Genomic DNA, 13105 nt, shown 5'->3' on the forward strand with positions numbered 1-13105 from the left:
GGTTGAGATTTTAACTTATTAAAAAAAAAACTTATGGAAGTATTTGATGAAAATTTATGGTCTGATGGCATTGATTCTTCAGTCATGCCAATCAAACGGCTCAGATAATTAACCATTAATTACTAGATAAAAAAATTAATGAACTCTTCGCGCCCAATTCACTAGAAATAAATCACCTTCACTTTTTGGTAGCTAAATTTTATAAAATCTTTTAAATAAGTATCCAGTGCATTTTCATTGATGTAGTATTTAAAAAAAATCATTCTTTTAATTGGTCAAAATTGACATGATTCAATTTCTCATTTTTATCTTGCAAAAGATTTAAAACCATTTTACGTTGTAGATAGAACTACAAATTGTTGTTAAATTATTATTTCTTTTTTGCTATTAGACTCTTTTGGAGTAATAAATGAGACTTTGAGTACAAATTTAATTTACTTTTACGTGTTATTGTTTTAAAAAATAGAACCTCAGTCTAAATATTAGAGAACTATTATAATAAATTAACTCATATTTATAATCAGTATTAAATTGAATTTACATTTAGGAGTTGCTTCACCGTAGAACGCTACTTAATAACTACACGATCAAAGTGATAAATAATAAATAAATAAATTATTATTATAATCGTGTGGTTATTAGCAGTGTTTACGATGGAGTAACTCCATTGTAGACGGACCTTCCCCCCACCCTCGCCCGCCACACATATAATCATTTTCAAGTGTAGGTGTCCTCTATATATATTTTTAAATGCAGATGGGTTGTTAAGTTGTAAGTGTTTTAATAGAGTTATTTTTTAATGTACTATAAAGTCATGCAATTTAATAACATTAAAATCTGATTCTATTAAACTTGATGACTTAAAAACATGTCCATATAAAAAAAAATGAGGGTGTGTAAGGATTCTCTCTCTCTCTCTCTCTCTATATATATATATATATATATATATAATGTGAATATAATTTCGGAGACAACTCTATTCTTCTTACTCATTGAATAAATTATAAACTTTTAAAATATACAAACAAATATCATATAGTTGTACCATTATCACGTATATAATTATTTTATTTTCATTTACATTCTCGCATGACATTAATTTTTAGAAGGGATATTGCTTTTGTTATGGAGTTGGATCTCATGAATATGTTGGTGCAGATGTTGCACAACCGACCCAAAGTCTTACGCAACTGAGAGGGCTGTCTAAAGTCCCATCTTCATATTAAGCAAAGGTTATACACCACAAAATTTATATACTTTAAGCACTTATTATCTTATTTTATTACTATTAATAACTTTCTTATTCAATAACTTACAAAGTTTCCACATTTTATTTAGTTTTGATAATTTGTTAATTATTTATTTCCTAATGTAAAATCCTATCTTCAAATTACTAAATTTCCTTCTAAAGTTATTTTTGTTGTTGACTTGCTATTATCATCGTTAAGGAATTAGCCCCTTACAATGGAATATAGACCCTTTGGTGATTAGAGAGTTTTCTGGTACAAATGAAGTACAAACTACTCTGCAAGAGGTGAAACATTAAAGAATTTAATTGTCAAACAGACTACTGTGTTAAAAAAAAAACAGACGTTTGTTTTATTTTTCATTTATTAAAAGAAGCGTTTATTTTTTTGGAATTAATTTCTAAATTATTTTATTTTATGTTAATACAACACTAGTGTTCATGAATCATTATTATCAATTACCAATACAACAGAACTCACAATTCTTCACATTAAAGGGGTAAAACAATTAGTTTCAAACAACTCAAATAAAAAAAAAATCCCTTTCTATTCCCATATCCAATGTTTAATTATATATTTTTATTAAAAAAGAGGAAACAAAATCAGTTAAAAAGAAAAAGAAAGAAATTAAAGTATAGAAGAGCAAACTAGAAAGATTCTAAGAAGGGCAAAATGGCCTGGCCGATCTAGTCCTATGACTAGGAACAACAAAATGCCTTATCCTCCCTTCTTGTTCCTTCAAATACCCCTCACAAAGAAAAGCCTTTGAAAATTTATCCTCAACAACTCTATCAACATCATGTACAAACACATCGGTCTCACCACTCTCCCTATTCCTACCCATCAACCCCGCCGTGTATATCGCCGTCATCCTCCCCGGCGCCGCCTCGTGGTACCCCGTCGGCGCATCCACCATTATCAGGTCCCACTCAACGTCGTACACTTCAGAGGGGAACCCCTTCAAGGCAAGCCGACACTTTGAGAATCTCGGATCGGTCACCACTCTGCATTCCTCGTCGCTTGCCACAGTATTCATTAACTCATCGGCTTCGTTAACTTTGGTGTCGTACTCGACGTGGTAGGACTCTAGGGTTGGGAATTTCTCTTTCATCTGGTTGATCCACGACTTGTCTTCCTCGAGAAAGAGTGTGCGGCCTCCGTGGTTGAGGGCTGACCACATTAAGCTGTCGTAGCCGAGGCCGAAGACCAGGAAATTGCATGGTGACTTTTGGGCTAGGACTCGTAGGGACACTGAGATTTCTTTTAGGGTTTGTTGTGGGGTTATGTTTGTGGTTGCGTAATGGACTAGAGCATTGGCTAATGAAGGCGGGGTTTTGGTGCAAGTTTCTGTGAGAGGTGACGGAGGAGTTGATGTTGTTGTTGGGCAGTTAGTATTAGGGCTATTATTTGTTTCTGCTTGTTCTTGGATTTGAATGTTATCATCTGGGGTTTCTGTTGAGTTGGTGGATAAAGGGTTTTGTAATTGGGATGAAGATGAAGATGAAGAGAAGGTTGATTTTGTGATGAAAAGGAGAAGCAAAAGGAAGAAAGCACATAAGAGAATGAGCTTGATGTTCATAGGAGATTGAGGTTTGGGCCTCATCTTGTGAAATTATTTTCTAGGAAGAGAGAGTGTGTGATTGAGGGGAAGAGAGATGATTTTGATTTGGGATTTATGTTGAGTTGAAGAAGACGAAAAAATAATTCAGGAATTGAAGATGAAGCTAGAATTCTTTGTTTATTTGTTTGAGTGAGTCACTTTTGCTTAAAGAAAGGGATATAGTAGAAGAGATAAGTGAGATTTGATGAGTCAGTGTAGCAGGTGAGAAATGAGAGTTAGCATGTGGAAGGTGAGAAATGATCCCATAGGGTTACCTTCATGATAAGGTATCATGCACCCACTACACTAAATAGTTTATCATGATCAATCCCAAACAAATCTCAGTGTTTTCTAACCAAGATTTGTGATCTAAAATTACCTAAATGGGATGACCAAAAATAAAGAAGTAACTTAAAAAAGGAAGAATTGAGAATGAGTTAGTGAAGGATAATGCTTGTCTCTCGATCTCTCTTTTTTTTTTTTTTTTTAATTATTAGTCTTGAGAATGAAGGGAGAAAAAAAAAAGTTATAAAGTTGACAGGGACAAGTAAGCTACTAAGGTTCTGTAACTGCTGGTCCAAACAGCATAGATGGTTGGTAGATCTGCTTGTTTGGTTGACCAGTTGTAATAATAATTATTTTCTTGTCTATTTTCTTACATGGAATAGATGTGAAGTAGTTGTATTATATAGTTGGTTGATGATATTATAGTAACAAAAATAAAGTTTGGGTTGGAGGGTTTTCTCAAGCAAATTTATTTATACAAGTCATTACTAACTAATTAATTGATTAAACTAATATTTGTACATACACATCCTGACGACTCGGTCATGTGGTTGTGACCTATTCTTATGGAGACCGCGACAAACTGACAATTGATCAATGTCGGGTTCGAGGGCCCTTACAAAATTATTGTTTACTCCCTTCAAAATTTACTGTTATCATATATGATTCCCATACTTTAGACTAATGTTGTCATGAGATGCTTAAATTTTGTTTTTTTTTTATTAATTATTTAACAATGTTCATGTCATGGGATACAGCTCTCCATGTATCAAAGAGGTTCTGTAACCTCTCTTCAAATACTAATTTTAACTTTCGACGTCTTTGTTGAAAAAGTTAAAATTAGGATTCAAGCGAGGTTTGTCTTGATAAATTTTAAAAAACTTTGATTAATCTAGACAGGTCTCCACAGGATTTTGAACGATATAAGATGCTCTCATTATTTTCATAATACAACCTTCCAACTGCAGAACTTCAGGTTATTATATTCTCATAATTAGACTTATGTTTTCGTCATATGGTTAAATTTTGTTGTTTCTTTTTTCTTTTTTTAACTATTCAACCGTGCTCATATATTATGTAGTACAATCAAATCTCCTTTCAAATATTAATTTTAAGCTATAGTTATATTAGAGTAGATTTACGGTGGAATATAAATTCATCCACACACATAAAATAATAAATAATAATAAAATTATTATAATTTTAATTATATAATTATAAAAAAATAATCTGTCTTATAACGACTCCAACATAAACAAACCCTTAATTTTAACTTCCCATACAACTTAGCATCATCCCAATAAATTTCAATGAACTTTGATTCATCTCGACAGTCAGTATTCGAACAATCATGTCACTATTGGAAAGAAATTAATAAAAGACCGAAATGTTTGTACCATAACATAACATGTCCTGGTAATAATCAAAGTGCGCTGGCCTTTTAAAGAAAGTATTGAATAGTTGAAAGGGACAGGGGTCGTTAGAACTTCTCTGTTCCCTTTTTTTTTTTTACTCATTCTCTGTTCCTATTATTTCTTAAAGGCTGTAAGTCTAATTATGAACATCAGGTGTGTCTAGTAGATTTTTAACAAGTGTTTGGCTCGAATCATCTTGAATAGTTGAACAAAAGAATCTCGAGGCAAAATTTTTTGAGTATATAGAGCTATTTTTATTTTAGTTATTAAGAATTCATAGTGATGAACAGTGCTTATTCATTTTATTTTATTTTTATTATTATGCATTGTGTTAACTAGATTTAAGTATTGAGTTATCATAAGTGTTGTATTTTGAGTTTGATATAGTCTTGTATTTTAGGTGCGATAAAATAATGTATTATTAACTATTATTAGCTCTATTATTATAATTTACTAATTAAAAAATAGAATTTTTTAGTTACATGTAGATGAGCGTTTGAAAATTGCAATCTAATATAGCAAAAAATAATTTCTGCCAATTTCAATGAATACAGACCCTTTTTTTTTTGTTATAATTAATCATTAGAAATTTCATTGTATGCATGTTGGTATTTTTATAATAGCAGTAATTTATATACTTTAATGTTGGTATCTTTATTGGACACATTATTTAAGCCTTCGTTAATATTGTAATACCCGCGAGACTTAAAAGAGTGTGTGAAAATGTTGGAACATTTCCTTGGAAATGACAGTAGATACATGTAATTTAGGGTCCATATAAGTGTGTAGCGAGATATTTTAGCATGAGGGAAACGCACATGGCAAGATTATGTTAGAAATTGGCGTGAATCATGGTGGTGATACAAGACTTGGGGACCACAAGATGAAACTAATTGAGCGCAAGTCAATCACTACATGGAAGTTATCTTTCAAGATCAAGCAAACAATTTCTTTGAAATTTTGTATTAATGTTGGTGTGATCTTTGAAGATCAAGATACGGTCGATTTGGTTTATGGAGAGATAATCAAGAGATAATATTCTATATTATCATGAAGAGTTACTCATATATATGAAGGCTTAAAAGATGGAGATTTGATAAGATTGGACACGCTTAGCAGGGAGACATTCACATATTTTGTTAGAAGTCAGAATGCAAAAGAGATAGTATTTGAGAGTATCTTTGTTAACCTTTCTAGGGTGACGTCATTGGGCTTCTTGTATTTTCTGTATAAGTCTATTCGTTAGACTTCTTATATTTTCTTTACAAGTCTATTCGTTAGACTTTAATGTGAGAAGAGGATGCGTTCAAACTATATATTTCTTTAGTGGTTTTAATTATTTAGTGGTTTGTTAATCTAGTCTTTATGGGACTAAAGGTCATTGAAGCAATAGAGGGATTTTACATCAAAGACTAAAATATTGGAATCATTCTTTTATTTGTGAGACACTATCTTTGGTCTTTTCGGAAGAAATAGTCGTGTATTTGCAATAGAGAGATTCTATAAAGAGGCTATATATCATTGATTTGGAAGTCTTACTGAAAAGAGGATGCAAAATATGTGTAGTACACATAGAGTGTTCACTTGATAAAATTATAATAAGGTGATGGCAATCACTCAGAGAGGGCCTCATCTTGTATAAGGTTCCAACAGTTTATAATCTCTTGAACTTAGAGATTTATCTGATATCTAAGGAGCATAAATATGTGGACATAGGAATTGGGACCTTAAACCACCTAAAAAATATTCTTGTATACTTTACTTTTATGCACTTTATTTGTATGTATTGGTTTATTTAATTAGCTTTAAATTAAACTTAGTAAACCCACTAAAATTTGATCTATCATTAATTATGTCTATTCAACAATTGAACTGCTGATTACTATAATAACATTAGTGAAATTATTTTTTAACTTTTCCTCTTAAAAAAAGAATAAAGAAAAATATTTGTTATTTTTTTAATGCGTTGGATGAAAGATTTAAGATCATATGAAACATAAACTATCTTTAAAAAAAAACGTGCATTCTTATTTTACAATGATTATTATTAAGATCATTAAGAAATACAATCACTATTAATAACTGAAAACTTTTCAAAAATAATAAAAGAATATAAATTTTACTCTTATTAATTCGTGAGTGCAAAAACTCAATATATATACAAGTATTTGAAGTAAAAAAGATTTTTTGACCACAATATCAACCACCACTTCGGGCATAACAAAGGAAATAAAGTCAAAGAAAAGGAATCTCAAATTCATATTTTCCTTAACAAGAGTAATGGAATGGCTTTCTAAATGAAAGAAGTCCATGGCAATATCAAAGGAATAAAAATAAAATCCTTCAGTGAACATTTTCTTACAAAAGATCAAAGAAAGGGCTTTTATTTTTAGAATTCTTTGATCAAATGAATTTACTTATGGCTTTTTCATGGTTCCCAAAAAAAGTGCACATGGAAAACAATTAGAAGATTTCTTTGATAAACTTCAAAGGAATACCTCCTGAATTGTTGCTTAATACTTGGATCAAACCGTAAATCAAAATCAGTGATTTAAATTTTTTGAAAATTGCTTGATACTTGGATGAAACCATAAATTTTTTTTTTGAATGAAAATGATCTTTTCATAAATCAAACAACACTGTTTAATACATTCAATATCTCGTCTGGAATATGATCCAGCCAGATAGCTGAAGTATTTGCTCCTACAGCAAGCTTTGCCAAGGAATGGGCACAAGTGTTACAGGTTCTTGGAATATGTCTGAACTTGACCTCTTTAAAGTCTCGTCGTTGCTCCTGGATGTCTGAAATCACCCAGCTTATACCTGTTCTACTGCCCTTGGTGTTGTTAAGTACGTCCACAACTTCTTTGCAATCTGTCTCCATGATCAAAGCGGATAGAGAGAGTTCTTTTGCTACCTGCAAACCCCACTCCATCGCTTCAGCTTCTGCAAAACTCACTCCCTCCCTTAGTGGTACTTGCTTTGTGCCTGCCGCCACTATCTTGCCACTTGGGTCTTTTATAACAGCTCCCAATCCTGCTACTTGGTCTCTGTTATTTATTGCTGCATCCACATTAACCTTGAGGAAATTTCCAGGTGGGGGCTCCCACTTTTTCTGCACAATCCTTTTGACATTATGAATGTGAGATGCATCTGGTATTCGGGCTCTATGGTAGGCTTCTAGAAGTGATTCAGCTTTTGCTGCTGAGGCTCTTGGGTCTGACTTTTTTCCTTCGAAAATCCTTTTGTTTCTTGCAAACCATACTGCCCAACAGAAAGCTATTGTTTGCTCAGCCTCTGTTTTTCCCCAAGTGCTCCACACCTCATGGATGAATTCTAGAATATCCTGATTCTGGGCATTTGATATTTGGACTGAAGAAGTGGCATGATACCAGATTTTCCTAGCTGCTTTGCAATCCAAGAGTGCATGTCTGACTGTCTCCACCTCCCTGTTGCACCCCTGGCATATTGGATCTTTCAAGCATTTCCTTTTCCAAAGATTTTCAGCCGTTGGCAATAGATTCCTAGCTGCCCTCCACATAAAAATTTTCATTTTTTCTGGTAACTCCATAGACCATACAGCTTTCCATCTTTTAGAGTTTGATCCAGAGTTGCTAGGCTCGTCAGGGGCTTTGAGTTTAAGGGCTATCTGATAACCGCTTCTTACTGAGTATTCTCCATGCTTGTCATAATGCCACAACATCTCATCCACCTTTTGGCTTCTTGGGAGAGGAATTTTGAGAATAACCTCTGTATCTTCTTGCATAAAGTGTTGGTTCAGCTTTGCCACATTCCAGTTGTTTTCATCATGAAACCATAAATTAAAATCAATGATTTAAATTTTTCAAAAGTAAGGTGGGATTCCAATTTCCAAAAAATTTCCTTTGTTAGCTTGAGAGAGGATGATAAGAAGCAAGTAATATTGATGGAACCAAAACAATCAATCAAATGATTAATTGCCCCCATCTTAATTAATGATTAAGAGAGATTGGTTGTCGATCAACATAAAGATTGATTGACTTAATTTTTATTACTCAATTCTTATTTCCAAATAATGTTAATTGTATCTTTTTTCTTTTTCATGTTTGAAGTACTTGTATAAATTGAGTCTTTGTGCTCAAAAATTAATTCAAAAATTAATAAAAACAAAATTTATATTTTTTTTAATTTTTTTTTGAAGAAAATGAAGAACAATTGAAAAGGAATTCATATCTTTCTCTTCTTTATACCACCATGCTTCGGAAACCCATAGTAGATTTTGTGACTATGCCAAAACCCATGAAGTTGAGGATTCCCAATCCCGCTCTAATACCATGAAAACTTTTCGAAAACAATATAAGCAATATAAATTTCACTTTTTATTAATTCATGTTTACGACAACTTAATTTAGTATTTGAAACATGAAAAATAAAATGATACAATTAAATCAACTTTTGATCACATATTTAAACTGGGCCCCCTTAGCTTTTATTAGTATGATTGTTCTGTTCAAATTAAATCATGTAAATGTAATGTTGTAATTATTTCCCCACGGAGCCACAGACAGAGGGGGGGTTAATATAGTTTCACATATATAAATATGGCTTCAATTTCGATGCGGAGAAGCTAGGCTCCTGAAAGTGAAACGCTCCTAAAGATTTTGAACACTTGGTCTTTTTTTGATTAGAATCCGATGCTAGATTTTCAAATTGAATCTCGCGCTTATAAATTTTCAATTTCTGGTGCAAATGCAATGAAGGAGAAGGTGGAAATGCCGATAACCAAAGTAGCGGGTGCCAGAAAAGCAACTGCGAGTCGAAGAGCTTCTAACGCACAACGAAAATATGCGTTGCAGCAAGATGTGGGGATGTTTTTAAAATATCAACCTATTGAAATACTAAATGAATACCAAAGTAAATACCGTATATAATTCCCTGCTTCTGTTAATACTGTAAAGAACAAAAAAAAAAAAAATTGTTGTTGGCTGAAACAAAATAAAGTGAATTACTGGCACTCGGAGGTTTTATAGCTCCTCTGCACAACCATTGATTAGTTCAAAAGAATCGTACACACTCTTTATCATTTCACTTTGTTCTTAGAAAGAAATTGTGGTAACAAAAATCCATAAAGTAAGGACTGATATCCGATCTTGAACATGAAACGAGCAAAAAACAAGCACAATATAAGAAAATACAAACCGAACAAGATCTCACCAACGACTCCACTTATGATGCCATGCAATTTGATCATCAAGATGCCACGTCCATATCCCAAAGAATTGTATCAGCTTCTAAACAAAAGAAACTAACGGAATGAGGTTTAGATGGATATTCTTCAAATAATTAACGAGGGTCTAGTTGTTCATTGCGCCAAACTTTAGATGTTACTGTCTTTTTCCATTTTATTTTAGGGAGAATAACACTTTGAGTATTTAATGTTTCTCATTTTTATCAAATAAGTCACTAATTTTCTAATTACCCATTACATCTTTGATGTTAAAATGCATGGTAACAAAAGAATAACATCTTCTGAGTTCGTTTACTTGTATACTCTTGTTGTCAATCTCATGTGATGTCTACTTAAACAGAAAAAAAAAGAAGGGGTTTTGTATGTCAAATGGTCACATTTATGTTGAGTGAATCAGTCTTGTCTTTTTTTTTTTTTTCGTCTTATCCATCCGATATCCAGCGACTATATTGGGCCCCGACTACTCCGGATTCGAGTCAGGTGTCAATAAAGCCCTTCCAACGAGGGCGACTCCTAGGGGACTCGAACTGGAGAGCAAACCCAGTCGAACCACCTAAGGGATTCAGTCGGCGTCAGCTGAACCAACACCTCGTTGGTGAATCAGTCTTGTCTTTGAATTGTCATTTTTGTTTTACTTGTTTCTTATTATTGAGTAATATTATGTATGCATTAGTGAAAATTACTTTGATCTCTTTATGTTAGCTTAATTTGCTTGCCTTGTGTGATACTGTGATTTCTTGATTGGACACTAACACTACTGTGTAGGTGAGATTTACTTTGTTTTTGTCGTCACCATTTTATTTTTCTTCAAATCAAAGGACTAACTATTACATATTATACTGTAATTCATCAATACATATGCTTTGGGGCAAAGAGTAAATGGTGCCTTAAACAAAAGATTTGCTAAAAATTTTAAACTTTTGTCTCCTAAATTTGATATGATTATCAAAGATTCTCTTCATATGAACCCCAAATTTTAAATATATATGTGTTGACTGATTTTGAAATTATGCATTCTCTTTGCAGCAGCCGTGGCTAATCATATCTGCAAAAGTTTAAGGTGATCAAAGAGTATTTTTTTGGAGACATATTAGAACTTTTTTTAAGATAAATTAGGAAAGTTAAAATGAAATATCATGAGAAAAATTAATAAATAGATCTTAGCCATATAATATTATATTGCCACAAACCATTAGATTCACATGAACCATTCTTTCTTTAATTTTATTTAACAAATTTAATTATCAATAATACTATACTCATTCAATTAATTGAAATACTTAATTTATATTCAAATGATAGTAAATAATATAATATTATTTAAGTGGTTCAAGTAATAGTTGGTAATTAAATTTTATTATTTTTCATTAAAATGATAAAGTTCGATTAACTATAAATTAGTTAAGATGCAATTTAAATATCTCAATTAAATAAATATAATCTTATTCTTTAACCATATGACATTATTCTTTAATCATATTACATTACTAGGTACAATATAATTGTACGGGAATTTATAACACGATTACTTCTCAAAAAATTAATTATTGTCATCTGTGTATTTTATACTAAATTTTAATGGATGGGTTTAGTTAGGGTTTATAGAAGTAATAAAATGAATTTCAATTTATTAAATCCCTCCCCTGTCCTTTTACCCAGCAGCAAAGAAGAAACTTTGCAGCTGAGAGCATGAAGTTCGCGGTGAAGGCGCTGAGCAGCGGCAAGGCGCGGGCAGGAGTGGTCCATCTGGGCAGCTGCCCGAGCCCAATTGAGACGCCTTGTCTTCTTCTTTCAACCCGTAAAGGCCTGCCCATTTTTATTTCCCCTGACCTCCTCTCTTCTCTTCCTTCTCCGGATTCTAATCTTTTGCAGTTCAGTCCACTCCATTTGTGAGTTTACTGAAATACCCATCTCTTTATCTTTTCAAAAAAAAGCTCTTGGATAATGTTTTTGCGTTTTGACTTGTGAGAAAGATTTGTGGTTATTGCACTTTGCTTGTTGTGCTCACTTTAGCTTCTTGATTGTTAGATGTTATAAAATTTAGTTTTGATTTTTTTGCAGTAGTAGATTAGTCAGTATCTGTTTGTGTGGTTACTGAAATGTGATCAACAGTGCAGTTAGTAAAATCTCTTCGGTGTAAACAAGAGGTCTAGGCTTCGAACGCCACTCACTGGATTATAATAATAAAAATATGTATATAAATTAGGTTACTTATTCATGTCTTTTGCTAGTTAGTGTAGATATTTTGCAATTTTTCTTATGGTGAAATAATTTTATTCAATATGAATCCTTGGACTCCCCAGTTTCTAAGGAGCAGGGACTGTGCCTAGTGTTAACTGATGACTGATGTTACAGGCATGGTGACCACTATTAGGATCTCTGAAGTCACCTGGTTGGGAATGATGCACCTAGTTGGGGATGGACTCCCATAGCTATGGTGGTTGTGAAGTGTTACTTGCGGAAATCCAATATTGGCTAAATAATGTAAATCTTAATGAATGGTTTCTAAAGGCGAGTTCTACCCGTGAGTTTGCCACATAGAGAAGGGGCAAGTTCTACTTTGGTTTCTTCTGGAAGGGAAGTTTCAAAGAGGTGTGTAAATATAGGCCAGGAGGCTGGCTGGGGAGACACAACTCCAAATTTCGATAGGTGGGTACTTCTTTAAAGGGGAATGAATATTTCACTTGTGAGGGGGGGTTGGATTGATGCTTTCATATAAGTAAATGTGAAAGAGGGAGATTGTTGGAGTTCAAGGGAGAAGTTGAGTGTCACATTAGGAACAATAGTGAGCAAAATGAAAGGCTTCTACGCTTGGTTGGCTTATAATTCATCTGCATAAACTCTTGGCTTAATTTTGTCTTTTAGTTATATATCAATCTCACTGAATGTGCTCTTAATAACATGCTTGGATCCCAACAGAAACCAGTATCAGACCGACATTATTCATTCTTGGCACTAGTTTCATGTGATTATTTTAATTTTTGTTTTGATGATTTTCCCCGCAGAAAGAGGATATTTATATATCAATGAGGTTTCTTTGTTATTTTGTGTTAATATGCAGCTCAGAAGGCCCTTCACCGAAAACAATATCAAGTATTGGAGGTCTCCACCAGATGGTTGGTCTGCATGAATACGGATTTGCAGCCGTAGCAAGAGATTCTATTCAATGCCTCCCAGAATGTGGTTCGACTAATAAAACTGGAGCATCTTTTGAGACTCCTTGCGGTCGCCGTTTGGTACACAATCTAACTTCCATTAAGTTACTATCTTATTTTTCCTGTAAAATCATGTTTTGCAAGTAATTTTAATTTTATAATATGCTTGCAGATTA

At 32.9% G+C, this 13105-nt stretch overlaps 2 protein-coding genes across 2 annotated transcripts in view; one reads left to right on the forward strand and one right to left on the reverse strand.

Moving 5' to 3' along the window:
- Positions 1-1868: 1868 nt before the first annotated feature.
- LOC18046510 (glucuronoxylan 4-O-methyltransferase 3) lies at positions 1869-3143 on the reverse strand. The gene has a single exon (XM_006441551.2). The coding sequence runs from the start codon at positions 2848-2850 to the stop codon at positions 1906-1908; it is 945 nt and encodes a 314-aa protein (XP_006441614.1). The 5' UTR covers positions 2851-3143; the 3' UTR covers positions 1869-1905.
- An 8252-nt stretch (positions 3144-11395) lies between these two features.
- LOC18046512 (queuine tRNA-ribosyltransferase accessory subunit 2) overlaps positions 11396-13105 on the forward strand; it is a 5455-nt gene continuing 3745 nt past the window's right edge. Inside the window, exons 1-2 of the mRNA XM_006441553.2 lie at positions 11396-11663; positions 12836-13072. Of these exons, the coding sequence (XP_006441616.2) occupies positions 11464-11663; positions 12836-13072 (437 nt within the window). The 5' untranslated portion in view covers positions 11396-11463. The remainder of the gene's footprint in view (positions 11664-12835; positions 13073-13105) is intronic.

Source organism: Citrus clementina, unplaced genomic scaffold, assembly GCF_000493195.1.
Source record: "Citrus clementina cultivar Clemenules unplaced genomic scaffold, Citrus_clementina_v1.0 scaffold_3, whole genome shotgun sequence".
NCBI classification, from domain to species: Eukaryota; Viridiplantae; Streptophyta; class Magnoliopsida; order Sapindales; family Rutaceae; genus Citrus; species Citrus x clementina.

Bases quoted from the DNA above. Each gene is read 5' to 3' on its own strand.
- LOC18046510 (XM_006441551.2), bottom strand. From the start codon at position 2,850: ATGAGGCCCAAACCTCAATCTCCTATGAACATCAAGCTCATTCTCTTA.